General features: G+C 43.8%; 1 protein-coding gene across 4 annotated transcripts; it reads left to right on the plus strand.

Annotated features, from left to right (window-relative positions):
- The first annotated feature begins 1,134 nt into the window (after positions 1–1,134).
- On the plus strand, positions 1,135–10,819 carry SLC32A1 (solute carrier family 32 member 1). 4 transcript variants are annotated; one of them, XM_074970225.1, is made up of 3 exons: positions 1,135–1,292; positions 5,953–6,696; positions 8,658–10,819. In XM_074970225.1, the coding sequence occupies exons 2-3, from the start codon at positions 6,319–6,321 to the stop codon at positions 9,843–9,845; spliced, it is 1,566 nt and encodes a 521-aa protein (XP_074826326.1). In that variant the 5' UTR covers positions 1,135–1,292; positions 5,953–6,318; the 3' UTR covers positions 9,846–10,819. The 4 variants fall into 4 exon arrangements, with proteins under 4 accessions (XP_074826326.1, XP_074826324.1, XP_074826328.1 ...); XM_074970223.1 differs by having other exon boundaries at positions 1,184–1,292; positions 5,857–6,696; XM_074970227.1 differs by lacking the exon at positions 1,135–1,292 and adding an exon at positions 3,078–3,191.
- The last annotated feature ends 4,006 nt before the right edge of the window (positions 10,820–14,825 follow it).

The following is a 14,825-nucleotide window of genomic DNA, read 5'->3' on the forward strand; positions in this document are numbered from 1 at the left end:
TGGAGTTTGGGAAGTGCAAGGAATTGGGAATTGACCTCTCAGTATATTTATTTGACTGGAGAAATTACTATAGGATTAGCTCCTAAATGGAACACAAATAACCAGAGCCAGTGTGCCGAGGTCTAATTTTCTGAAGACCTAAATCTCTTGTATGTTGCACTGGGAGCAGGTTAGATGCATGATCACACCCTGAACATGGAATCTTTCAGCTGAGGCTCTCCAAGCTCTTTGCAGCCTTTAGTTCAGGCTCACAGCACCCTTTGGGGTTTAGTAAATCCCATTATAATGCCCATTTTACAGGGGGTAAACTGAGGCAGAGAGCAAAGGGCTTGTACAACCTCTCCTCTCGTAGACACCCCTTGAAAAATTTGCAACACAGAACTGTAGGAAGGCTCCCGTTGACTTTGCACCGCGCCGTATATTTTTCCAGTTTCCCTTCCTGAATAAGAACTGCTTCCAGGCTGAGAGCCCATTTGCAAGGTGATTGTGCCTAGCTATGCCCATCTGCAGTTCATATTAGGAGAGTCGGTGCATAGAGCAGCTGTAGGAGGAATCCTGCTTTGTATGGGCTCCTCTGCCCCCAGGATTTGTAGTCATGAATAGCCTTTCCCCCCAGGTTATTAAATCAGGAGCCGCAACTGCAAATCTCACCGTGCCTGGGCTGTGTAGATAAGGGCGAGTGTATTTAACCCATGGAAGGCTTTGCCAGGCAGTTCCATTCCCATTAGATCTCCTGGCACATTGGCAAGGCTCAGCGAGAATTTACCGTCAAAGCAGACAAGCTGGTCAGCGTCAGTTAGCTTTCCCTTTAGAAACAGATACTCGCCCTGTTCTGAGTCTGGAAAGGGGATGCGCTTTGTTTAAATACAAGGGGTGGGAAGGAAGACCATTCCAGACAGCGCCCGGTGTGCCTGAGGCTCCAGAAAGCACCCACGTCTTTGTTTTTATATAGCCAAGCAACGTACAAAAAACCAGTGGAAACCCTTCTGTCTTTGTGAAGCAGGGGCTTAGGAATTGTTATTTGCTCTGCTTTAGCTCCGTTCGCAAATTAGTTGCGGATCAAACGCACCCCGGAGACCTGCTAACCTTTGGGCAATGTTTAGATGTAACATCCTGCTTGGGGATAATGATTAGTTAGGGGGGGAAGCATGAGTGACGTAGACGTAGTTCTTTTCAGTCTCTCTCTCTCTCTCTCTCTCTCTCTCTCTCTCTGTGCTGTCCCTGGTCCTCATCCATCCCCCACTTTCTAATGGAATAATGCACTGCCGGCGAAGATGAAGAGAGAAGCATAGGTAAAGTCAAAACTCTTCTCTGCAGCTTGTTTTCCTTCCTTCCTTCCTTCCTTCCTTCCTTCCTTCCTTCCTTTCTTTCTTTCTTTCTTTCTTTCTTTCTTTCTTTCTTTCTTTCTTTCTTTCTTTCTTTCTTTCTTTCTTTCTTTCTTTTCTTTTTCTTTTTCTTTCTTTTTCTCTTTTCAGTTATATCTTGAATCCATTCTTTAGACCATGGCAAAAGTTTAGGGTAGGTTTTACAGAAATCCATTAAAGGAAGCTGCTGGGGAAACTCACTCAGGCACGTACACAAACTAGCCAGGAGGAAGTTAAAATTTCTTGTGACAGAATTCTCAGGTATGGGGGGTGGGGGCTGGCGGGCGGAGGGGGAAGAGTCATTTTCAGTTGTAAATAGGGACTTTTTTCTCGAGGGGAGGTATTGCTTGTCTGTTAGTTTGTTGCTTGTTTTTCAGTTTTATTCAGAGGCAAACTGCCTTTTAAGATTTTTGTTTTCCTTTGCTGTAGAATTTAAACATAGTGAAGCGGAGTGCCGTGTGTCCGTATGTAAAAAAAAAAAAAAAAAAAAAAAAAGCATTTAGCTGGTGATGGACTTTAAATTTAGTTGTATTTAAAAAAAATTAAACTCAGTTTAGGAAATCCAGATTACGTTTAAAGATGTAATTTATAGGGGTGGCATGTTGTACTCGAGGAATCTGTGTATCGTTTCTTAGCTTCGGTCCGAGTTGTGTCGGGGAGCGGTTTATACAAATGGGCGTTTTACGAGGAGTTCAGGCACTTGGGACTCGACACCAATCCAGTGTGGATGGAACGGGAGCTTAGTTCGGATGCTGCTGTTACCCTGGTTTCTGTTCCCTGGTAACACTGCAGAGCTGCACAGAGGCGCGAGTTAGTTATCTGGACTCATCCTTCTTTGGAGCCGATGCTGCAGGGAACAGGACCGGGACTGTTAGTGAAACAAACCCCGGCTGCGAAGGAGAGAGATGTGCTTGTATTATTCTGTACAGGGAAAGGGAGACTTGTCTGGGTGACCAAGCAAACTCGTATTACACAAACTCCTGGTTCCCTAGTATATGCAAAGAGATGCATCTGTTTATCTATAAGGTGCATGATGATGCTGTGTAATAGGAAGACAGTGGGATATAGCTTGTCCCCAGTGAAGTCGATGGGAGCTTTGCCATTGACATCACAGGAGTCAGGAATTCACCCTGCGTCCTTAATGCCCCGCAAGAGGGGGAAGAAGTAACGGGCTCGGAGACGGAGGCAAGGCGTGTGCTGTGTTAGGGACCAGCGAGCCGTGTCTGCTGTGCAAGGCATGTTTCGGCATCTAGCCTTGCTTGCTGGACTCAGTACACCAGCCCTGAGCCATAGCCCCAGTCTCCCTGATACTCAGCGCCCTGCTCTTACCTCCCGAAAATCCCCCCAGTAGCTCCAAACACGGGTGGTTGTTTTGGTCCAAGAACTTCCCCCCCCCCCTCCTGCTTCGATTGCCAGTGTGGTCTCTTTAAACGATGGGAATCTGGGTTCAAATAAAGAGCTGGATAAATTAATCGGCGAGGGGGAAACCCCATTTACACTGGCCCCCTGTTTGTTTGACTCTACATTTAGCCGTGTCCCGGGTTGAGTTTGTTTATTTGCATCCGTGTCTGTCAGGGCTGCCCTAGGTTTGGTGTGGATGGGATGGGAGCTGGGCCAGGGTTTATTTGGCTGGTGGCTTTCTGGTGGGGGAGGTGCAACTGACATCATACAACTAAAAGCACTTAATGGGAAAAATGGGGCTTTCGCCATTTGATGAAATAGCTAAAGTCCACTAATGGGGCGTTCACAGAAATATTTTGTTAGCACCAGGAGTCTGCTTGCCATTTCTAGCCAAAAGGACCGGAGAAACAAAGAGGGAAGCCAGAGGTTAGTTTCAAGTATCTACATTCTTAACAGATGTTTATTTTCAATAGAGAATAAATAGGATCTCTAGTTTAACGCTCCCTAAGGTTTGTAAATAATAAATAATTAATAGCTAGTCGATACATTAGATTTTTTAAAAAATCAAATAGAATTCTTTCTTTCGTTTATGCTAATGAACAATTATAAACTGGAGGAAAGGAACAAGATATTTTAAGTGGCATTGGAAAAACCATCAAATTACTATATAATTAATCGTTTCTTCCGCTCCTTTGCTATCTGACTGGTGGAAAAATTGCAGCGGAGCTGACAGTCCAGCAAAAGACAATATATTTGTTGGATTATCAGGTGTTTCGTTCTGTGGGTTATGTGGAAAATTCTCAGGGCTTTACTACAGCTCAAGTCAGTTTCACAAGTTAAAGTCCTACGAAGTTAATTGGTACCCTTTGATCTATGCTGTTTTGGGAATCAGAGAACTCAGGGTTGGGTTTAAGAAATATGGTTTGGATGAACTGCACAACCCCAGACATGCCTTTCCCACCTCATTTTCGACAACAAATTCCATCGTATGTTAGAACATATTAAAATCTTGTTGAATTAAAAGAAAAATCATTTTTCTTTTAGTGGTAGTGTGTGTGTGTGTGTGTGGGGGGGGGAGAAATAGCCGTTAATCGATTAAAAAAATCACACCTAAATTTGTGATCAGAAATTTTTCTCCGTTAGGGAGATTTTTAAAAATGTAAGTTAAATTCTAGTTGCGACTTGATAATTCCGTAGCTCCAAACGCATGTTCTAAATATGGATCAAAGATGGGCAGCGCTCCTCTTTCTCGACCTATTTGTGCAATGATTTGTAATAATTCCTTCTCCAAAGCAAAGGCAGAGATGAGCCCTGTTTTGCTCATGCACCGCAGGGCCTTCCTTCTTTTGCAGAGAATCGTTTGCTATAAATAAGCATCATTGTTTGGGTTCTCTTTGACCTTTCGCACCCAGGTCCGCACAGAGGATCACCAAGAAGGAACATCACAGAAGGAAATTAGGATACAATTGTCAACGCACATAACAACAATAATAAAATAACTAGTTTTTCTTATTCTGGTGAAACTCTAATTAGTGTCAGTTCTTATTGGTTCAATTCAGCTACACTGTAGCCTATTAAATCCCTGTTTTAACTGGTTCCTATTATTAACATATAATTCCATCTCTCGAGAAGTGGTGGATGTATTTCTTCAGCCTCTAGTCGTTTTCATCTTAATTCCACATCCAATTCCTTTTCTCAGTTCAATCAGATTTGTATTAGTCACCTATCTTTTAACACTTAAGTAGGAAAATAATCTGTAGTGTCGACAATTCTGCTTATCTTTAATAAAAAAGTTAGTTTTTAAAAAAATCATTTTAGTTGTTAGAGAAATCAAATATATATTGTGTCTTGTGAAAGCAGCAAACAATAAGTGGATTTTTACAGCTTGCATTTAACATCTTAATAAAATAAAATAGAAATAAAAACCCTATCCAGGTATTCAGGAGGAAAGGAAGATGGCATCCCCTAAGCAACACTGCTCTAAAATTACGCATTCCCTTAAAAGGGTATAGATTTCCTTATAGGTTTCCCCAAATGGAATAACAAAGTGACTGATTATTCAGTTCTTCACCATACCGGGTAATCTCTTGCCCAGGGAAATATGTTAAATAAAAATAATGAATAATTTTAAGGCTGTTGCATTAAAAACAAATGTAAGCATTTGAAAACAAAATTAAAGTATATTATACATCTATATGTAATAAGGTGGTATCTACATGTGCCCCTGTAGTTATAGAACATGGACGATAAGGAGAAATCTGTACCTACATACAGCTATAGAATTTATGTATACAAAAGTAGAATCTGTATCTGAATCTAGATTTAAAATATATGGGCAAGAGGGAGGAATCTGCATCTATATAAATATGAATATACCTATAATGAGAATCTATATCTCGATATAAAATAGATGAACAATAGGGAGGAATCTGTATGTGGATATAGATATAGAATATACATATAATGAGAAATCTATATTTAAACTGTAGATATAAACTATGTGGACAATAAGAAGGGATCTGTGTGGGTACATAGAGAGGGATGATATACATATAATAACAAGGAATCTGTATCTAGCTATACAATATAGAAAGAAGGTATGTAGCCGTTTAAATCTGGGTGTCTGTGCTTCCCACATACGGCTGTAGTGCATTACACTGTATTTTGGCCGGGATGGCACGAGTGTTCTGTCTATACGTGGCTCAGAAAATGATCCACGGATTCCTAGCAAAATTAATTACACCCAGGAATCGTTCGAGAGACAAGACGATGGAAGCGGAAGCTCCCAGCCTCCAGTGGGGGTTTTCTTTGGGTCCCTGTCTTGCCAGCGAAAATCGGCTCCCAGATCAGGGCTAGGCGGCTCCTTTGGGAAGATAGATAAATAAATATAGATGTACATATAAATCAGTGAGGGGGAACTACCCCCCTATCTCCTTCCACCGCCAACTATCCCTCTCCCTCTGCAGTGTGGATGGCAGAGCCTAGAAGGTGTGGGTGTTGCTGTGTAAAGGGGGGGGGGGAGAAGGGCTTTGATGAGGACTGTGGTACCTCCCTCAGAAATGCAGCAATCCTCTCCCCTTCTTTCTGATAGATGGGCGCATTGGGATGGAGACGTGGTGTGCACAGCAAAAGGCTTGCGTTGGCAATCTGGTGATCATCCCACGTCCCCCTGCCTTTCTCCCCTTAGGCTCCTCTGCATTGGACTGGCATCACTGAGGCTGGAGACAACCGACCCGCGTCTCTGCTGCTCAGAGGGGACAGGGATATTCTGGAGCACAGGCTGGGCACCAGACCGCCGACCCCCGCCTCCGCGACCCTACTTCCTCCCCAGTCTATATGCACAAGGAAGAGGGCGAGGTGTAGATCGGGAGGTGCCAAGGAGTTCAACCCGAGCGGGGTCATGCTCCAGGGGACACTGAAGGGGAGAAGGTCCAGTTGCGGTAGGAAGTGGAGATAGCGGCTTTGCCAGCCCCGGAGTAGCAGAACTTTCTCGCCTGGTGCCGAGGATCGCCGGCTTCTTGGTGGCCAGAGGCTCCCAAGGCAGTCAGTCAACATGGCCACTCTGATCCGGAGCAAGCTTTCCAACGTCGCCACCTCGGTTTCCAACAAGTCCCAGGCCAAAGTGAGCGGCATGTTTGCGAGGATGGGCTTCCAGGCGGCGACCGACGAAGAGGCGGTGGGCTTTGTTCATTGCGATGACCTGGACATGGAGCACAGGCAAGGGCTTCAGATGGACATCTTAAAGTCGGACGCCAGCGAAGAAGGAGCAGAGCCTCCCCTAGAAGGGGATATCCATTACCAAAGGGATGGCACGGGTCCCCTGCCCCCGTCCGCCTCCAAGGACGAGGGCATATGCTCGGAGCTCTCCGGCCAAGGCAAGCCAAAGATCACGGCCTGGGAAGCTGGGTGGAATGTCACCAACGCAATCCAGGTAATGGGGAGGGGGGCATCTCACTGCACGCCCCTCAGTGCTGCAGGTGACCTTTGCAGGCATGTATAGGGAATAAGGGTCATCATAATAACCGGGGGGGGGGGAGGATGAAATCTCCCTGCTGCCTATAGTATGTCGCAGAACCGTGAAACATACCAGCCAGACATGGCAGGCACATGCGTTGGGGGTCTGTGTGTGTGAGGTTTACACACTCACACAAACTCACAGCATCGTTTCAGATCGTGCTTGTTACACAAACATGTCAGCCCCTCCCACCCCCAGTTGTATGCGCTTTTTCCTCTCGGGAATTGTATGCTGATGGTGCAAAAGGCTTGTGCGAACAGAGAGCTCAGGCCAACAGAGGGTGTAAATATGGAATGCAGCCCACTCCCCTATGCTTGCCTTTATGGCTTGACGGAGTCAATTCGGTTTGGGCTCGGGGGTAAATTACTAAAAGAAATTAAAAAACAAACAAACAAACCCGATCATCCCCTTTTCCACTCCACCCAACATGGCAAGCCGCCCAGTAAAGTTTAAAAATGAGAAGGAGCGCGTGGCTTTTGCCAACTCTCTCCTGTTTCGGTAGAAATCACGGGAACAGCCACAATGGCATGGTCACTGAGCGTTCAAGTGTCTCACCGGGGCGCTCTATGCTAAGCAAATGAGCGCACCTGAGAACGGTGGGGTGCCCACTGCCGCTGTTTTCTCCCAAAGTCCTGACTCGCCAGGAGAGTCACTGCTGGAAACGTGAGATGGGTATTTGTGACTGATTTTCATTTGAGGTTTGAGGGGATTTAGTGCCCCTCTCCAACCCCCAGCCTCCTCCTGTGGCTGCCTGGATAGTGGGATATTACCCATTTCACCCCGAAATGATTACCCGTCGCAAATAAAACCGGAGCGGTTTGACGAGTCTCTCATCTCTTATTAAAACACTTCCGTCTGGTAGTTCATTTGTACTGATAACGTTCCCAAACCAATGCTCTCCCCCTTGGACCCGTTCCCTCTGGGCACCATGCACACGAAGAGAACAGCAGTGGTGGGTTTGCCTGTCGTAGCAAGAGCCCCCTCTCCCCCCGCCCCCACAACTTTCTAGCTCCAGAATGATCCTGTAGATAAAGCCTGTTTCCTTACGGGATTATAGGCCATTTCAAAGGGGAAATGAGTCCTTTGGGGGAGAGCAGCTAGAGACTTTTAAAGGTGTCACCCTCCGTATCTTAATAATGCGGACAGATCCCACAAGCAACTCGCACTCTCAAATGCAGGGACATCCTCAGTGTGTCAAAAGCAACTGCATCATGGAGAGTGTGTGTTGTAAGTGGCGACGCAGCCCAATGATTTTTAATCTGGCTACATGAATATTTCCAAACCTTTCCCCAGAGTTGCCCCTTAAAATGGGGTCTCTGTTTTGATCGAGACCAGATTCAGTGTCCTGTATGTTTGAGTGGGGAATTAAAAGGTTGACAGGAGATAGTCAGAGGTTGGGAAATTGAAATAGTAATAATAACAACAATAATAAAATAATAATAAAGAGTGAATGTTTTATGAAATCGTGAGGAGTAGTGAGGAGTATTCCTTTTCCAATTCTGAAATGACTAACTTCTCTGCCTTTCCTTCCGAATACAGATTTTTAACAAATTCTGATCAAATGTGGTTTTATTTTAAATTAAAATGCTTGTCTTCAGTTCAGTTTAGCAGCTCAGGAAATATACAGACATTTAAAAAGAGTTCTAGACGGACAAGTGAAGCAGGAATCCTTGTCCAATTTCATTTTTAATTTCTCTCTCATACCTGATTATATGAAGCAGGATCATGCTGTTGGTTTGTGATCTGATTGCATCGAGTAAAATCGTGTGTGTGTGTGTGAGAGAGCGAGAGAGCGAGAGAGAGATCTTGCTGCTGTGTGTGTGTGTGTGGTCTCTTGCTAAAATGAACAATACAGTATCAATTTTGTCTCTTTCTAGGGGATGTTTGTTCTTGGCCTGCCCTATGCTATCCTTCATGGTGGATATCTAGGACTCTTTTTAATTATTTTCGCTGCAGTAGTTTGCTGCTACACTGGGAAAATCCTTATTGCCTGTCTTTACGAAGAGAATGAAGATGGGGAGATAGTCAGGGTGAGAGACTCCTATGTCGACATTGCTAACGCTTGCTGTGCTCCCAGGTTTCCCAAGCTTGGAGGGAGGATTGTGAATGTGGCTCAGATCATTGAGCTGGTCATGACCTGTATTCTCTATGTGGTGGTCAGTGGGAACCTGATGTACAACAGCTTCCCAAACTTGCCTGTCTCCCAGAAATCTTGGTCTATCATTGCCACAGCTGTGCTCCTGCCTTGTGCTTTCTTGAAGAACCTCAAGGCTGTCTCGAAATTCAGCTTGCTCTGCACCTTAGCCCACTTTGTGATCAACATTTTGGTGATTGCCTACTGTCTCTCCAGAGCACGCGACTGGGCTTGGGACAAAGTCAAGTTTTACATTGATGTGAAGAAGTTCCCCATCTCCATTGGCATCATCGTCTTCAGCTACACCTCCCAGATCTTTCTGCCTTCCTTAGAGGGGAACATGCAGCACCCCAAGGAGTTTCATTGCATGATGAACTGGACTCACATAGCAGCTTGTATTCTCAAGGGACTCTTTGCCTTGGTAGCCTATCTGACCTGGGCTGATGAGACTAAAGAAGTCATCACAGACAACTTGCCCTCCACCATTAGGGCGGTAGTCAACCTTTTCTTGGTGGCCAAAGCTTTGCTTTCCTACCCATTGCCCTTCTTTGCAGCTGTGGAAGTCCTGGAGAAGTCCCTTTTCCAGGATGGAAACAGGGCGGTCTTTCCTAACTGTTATGGGGGTGATGGGAGGCTCAAGTCCTGGGGACTCACCCTCAGGTGTGCCCTGGTAGTTTTCACCTTGTTAATGGCTATTTATGTCCCTCATTTTGCCCTCCTGATGGGTCTTACAGGGAGCCTCACAGGTGCAGGCCTCTGTTTCCTGCTCCCAAGTCTCTTCCACCTCAAGCTCTTGTGGAGGAAGCTCATGTGGCACCATGTTTTCTTTGATGTCGCCATTTTTGTTATAGGTGGTATATGCAGCGTGTCTGGATTCATCCATTCTTTAGAAGGCCTCATAGAGGCTTACAGTTCCAACGTAGAAGACTAAAGAGTGTCTAGAGCTGGTTGCATTAAAAGAGAATTACACTGAACATCCACATAGCCAAACAATTATGTATCCTTTTAAAGAAAAGATTCATTATTTTAGTTATGTGCATCCAACAAAGTACATAATAGAACCTAAAAAATAAAATAAAATAAAGTCTTTGCCCTGGAGTCATTTTAATAAGCTAAGATTTCAATATATTTTTTCTTTTTTAGAAAGTATTTGAAGGAAAATATCTGACAACCCTCCTAACCTCTAAACAATGGTCTGAACTTTCTTTAGAATATATCTTGTAGGGTTGTAAAATGCCCTATCTAGAAACGATTTTCAAGGTAATAGTCTTACAAATATTATGCAAGTCAGGGTTGCAAGATTTGAAACACAGTTGTCAACCCAATGGATTTGGGTTGTTTCTGTGTAAAATTAAAAGTAGGTATTGAGCAGTGGGTGGGGTCAGGGAGGTTGCCTTATTTTATACCCTGTGAAGGGTGGTTAGAGAGGTGTAGACAAGACCTAGATTGTATGAACGCCCAAACAGTCAAAATGGTAACAGCTGGTGACCAACGATCCCAGTGAGATGTAATGTTTACACTGTAGTAATATAATAAATACATATCCTGAATTCTTCCATTTTAACTCATATCCAGTAATCCCATTTGACCAAGACCTTTTGCCTCCAGCTGCAATCACAGACCTGGAGTTCAGTTCTCCTTATTATTTTTTTTTTAAATAATCATGACAGATAAATTTAACAAAAAGTTGTTGGATTTGAAAGCGTTCGGGGCACAAAAACAAGACAAAACTCATTCTGTGCAATCCACCAGATCTGTGCAGCTGTTTCAAATGTCCGTGTGGTGTAACTGTGGTAAATAAGATGAAAAAAAAATGTATATCAGAAGATTTATCTTTAACGTACAATGTGGTACATAAATATATCAAACAATAAAGAGAAAACATAACGACTGTGGCTGGCCTGGGTTTGTTATAGGGACTGCAGGTTGGAGAAGTCTAACCAACATCATGAGCGATAGAGGAGGAGTACGCAGGTGTCAGGGCAGGGTTAGGAGTGGCTGAAGGGAAGATGCCTTCTTTATTTAGCTTTTGAAACAAGGAAGAGAAAGCAAGCCAGAGAAGGAATGAAAAAAATAAAGGAAAGAAGAAAGTAAAGGGCCAGCCCTCCCCACTCCCCTCACAGCTGCACCAATGACCATGTATGACCTTTTCTCCCACTCCCACTGATTTGCACAGTCGTGCCCCAGGCGAATGGGAGGTTTGCCCGGCTGGGGGCTGCGAGAAGAAAGCGTGGCAGTAGTGACTGCGAGGCTGGGAAACCTCGCCACGCTCTGCAGCTTTGGACACAGCCCTTACAGGAGAGGCGGTCATGGCCTCAGCTGCCACGGGGTCCATCCAGTAAAACACCAGCCCAGACCCCACACAAGGGGACTCACGCCACACCCCGATCAACTAAAGGAGCGTGGGTTACTCCCCCTGAAGTCAAGAGCGAAGCCCCTGCCCTCTTCCTGATTTGCCATTTCATTCCCAGCTGCCAGGCTGGGCTGCAAGAGGTTACCGAACAGTGCCAGGGTCGATGACTCTTCACAAGGGCTAGACGCCTGTGTTCAGGCTACTGTAATTGTACTGCGGCAATCCTACTCTACTCTCAGCCCAGAAACAACGCGATTTTAGGAAGGGGTTCCTTTTACACCGGCGCCCAGGCAGGTCGCCCTTGCTATCATTTTTGCTAGTTAAATAATTACCCTGAGCCTACCCCGGGAACTGTTTACGCAGGGGACACTCCCTGAGGAGACCCCTTGAGGATATTTAATGTCCTCAACCCACCAATTCTACGAACTGGTTGGCAGATAATGAGCTCCAGCCCTCCCACTGTAGCTACAGAGCAGACAGAAAAGCCCCTAAAGAGCTACTATTAGAGAGATGCACCAGAGCCTTCCCTAACAAATTTCAGAGTAGCAGCCCTGTTAGTCTGTATCCGCAAAAAGAGGAGGAGGACTTGTGGCACCTTAGAGACTAACAAATTTATTTGAGCGTAAGCGTTCGTGAGCTACAGCTCACTTCATCGGATGCACGTAGCTCAGGAAAGCTCATGCTCAAATAAATGTGTTAGTCGCTAAGGTGCCACAAGTCCTCCTTTTCATTTTCCTTAACAAAATCACTCTGAGCCAATCACGACCCTTTCCCAACTGTAACCACCCTGTGAAGAGCTTGGATCTTGTTGGCGGGGGAAGGGCTAAGCATATTTTCTTCTCTTTTGACCCTCTACTTGAAATCACCGATTTCAAAAAGAGAGACGTTAATTCCCCCACCCTAATTTCTTTTAACTATAACAAGATCACACACCTTTCATGTGCTTTGTACAAAATTACACTGTAGGTCAGATGGCCAATAATAATAGCTACACCAACAATAACATTATAGAAATACATTATTCCTAATTACCGAATTAAATTATTAGTAGCAGGTGGACATTCTAAACGTCTTGCATAATAATAGTCACTCTGATAATCAGAACAACTAATTCATAGTGTTAATCACCTAATTGATTTCTTTCTAACCGATGGAAATTCTGTTTTGGAAGCTGGACATCTTGCTTATCATTATTTTAATACTTTAAAATATTTTTACCCATACTGCAGCCCTCACCTAAATCTCCTATTGATTTCACAAGACACTTTCTGTGAGTAAAGCCCACAGAATCAGATTCGCGGTTTGTGCGACATCTTGGTTCATTTGTCCTAGCAAGGGGGGGAAAAAGCTTGTAACGAAATAAAAGGTCTAAATATGTTACTGTTTGAATTCAAATGAATTCGCGAAACAGGCTTGCTTCAAAACCCTAGGACTCAAAAAATGTGGGGATTGATTAGTGTAATTAGCACGATGCCATCTTCCCATTGAGATTTGTACATTTAAGGGAGACAAGTGTAAGTGGCCAAAACATCTTCATTAGTTACAAATAAAAACACCCTGCCAATATATCGCGTCAATTGATCTTCAATAGGTTAGAAGCATTTTAATACATGTAATCCCCTTTGATGTCAATTTCATAGGTCACTACTCCGGGAATAAAGGAATCGTTAACAGAAGTCCCCCGTTTTCTATTTCCAAAATGTTCTTCAAATAATCTGAGAGCACTCAGTTAAACAGGAATCTGAATGGAAAGGAAAAAGATATAATCTCCGCAGGTTTAGATCCTATTTCCTCATCTTAAAAATAACTTGTGTTTGTGGGCTGCAAAAAATTAACTTAATCGCTGCCTGGAAGAGATAGGATGGTTTTTGTTGTTTTTTGAATGCTCCTTGCAAAAGTAATTCACCCCCAGCTAGCTCTGCAATGCGGTAAGAGGGAGAGCGAGCGAGAGAGAAACCCCACCCGGTTGGCCAAATAGTTTCAGAGGCTGGGAGGACGTGTCGCTCAAGACTCCTTATAAGAAGGAAGGCAGCAGAAAAAAGAGAAGGAAATGTAAATCTCCACAGGGAGATCAGGACATCCGTTTAGTTTACGCCAAACTACCAGATCTCTGAAGGAGAGCAAACCCAGAGGGTTATAGTTAGGAGCGTGTTTTGTTTTGCAAAATAACCAGAAGGAAAAAAAGAAAGAGTCTAGTATCTGTTTAGAGGGTGAATGACTGTTTAGGCTGGCTGGGTGAATGACTCCTTCCCTCTGTGTGTTTGTGTTAGTACCTTTCCTTGTGTTTTGTATGTATGTATGTGTGTGTGTGTGTATCTTCCTATGGTAGAAACTATAGTAAAGAACAGAATTATTAGACTCATAGACCAACACAATTTGTTGGGAAAGAGTTAACAGGGCTTTTGTAAAAGGAAGTCATACCTTACCAATCTCTTAGAATTCTTTAAGGAAGTCAACAAGCATGTGGATAAAGGTGAGCCAGTGGATATAGTGTACTTAGATTTTCAGAAAGCCTTTGACAAGATCCCTCACCCAAGGCTTTTAAAGGAATTAACTAGGCATGGGATAACATGGAAGGTCATCTCAGGATCAGTAACTGGTTGAAAGATAGGAAACAAAGGGTGGGAATAAATTGTCTGTTTTCACAATGGAGAGAGGGGAATGGTCATGGAGGTCACAAGGATCTGCACTGGGACCTGTGCTGTTCAACATATTCCATTAATGATCTAGAAAAGGAGGTGAACAATGAAATGGCAAAGCTTGCAGATGGTATAAAATTATCCAAGATAGTTGAAGCCAAAGCAGACTGTGAAACGTTACAGAGGGATCTCACAAAACTGGGTGACTGGGCAACAAAATGGCAGATGAAATGCAATACTGATGTGCAAAGTAAGGCACATTGGAAAAAATTATCCTAACTATACATATACAATGATGGGATCTAAATTAGCTGTTACCACCCAAGAAATAGATCTTGGAGTCACCATGGCTAGTTCTATGAAACCCTCACCTTAATGCACAGCAGTGGTCAAAAAGGCTAATAGCATGTTACGATCTATTCGGAAAGGGATAGAACACAAGACAGAAAATATCATAATGCCACTCTAGAAATCCATGGTGAATACTGCTTTCGGTTCTGGTTGCTCCCTCTCAAAAAGGATATAGTGGAATTGGAAAAGGTTCAGAGAAGGGCAATACAGATGATCATGGCTATGGAATGGCTTTCATATGAGGAAAAAATAAAAACATTAATGCTGTTTACCTTAGAAAAGAGATGACTAGCGGTGTGTGATAGAGGTCTATAAAATTGTGAACGGTGTGGAAAAAGTGAATAGAGAAGTGTTATTGATCCTTTCACACAATACAAAAAACCAGGGGATACTGGATGAACTCAATAGGCAGAAGGTTTAATACAAACACGAGGAAGTACTTTTTCCCACAATGCACAACTAACCGGTGGAACTCATTGCTATGGGATGCTGTGATTGCCAAAAGATACATCTGGGTTAAAAAAGAACTGGATACGGAAAGGTCCTTCAATGGCTATTAGCCAAGATG

Source organism: Natator depressus, chromosome 13 (genome assembly GCF_965152275.1).
Source record: "Natator depressus isolate rNatDep1 chromosome 13, rNatDep2.hap1, whole genome shotgun sequence".
Taxonomy (NCBI): Eukaryota; Metazoa; Chordata; order Testudines; family Cheloniidae; genus Natator; species Natator depressus.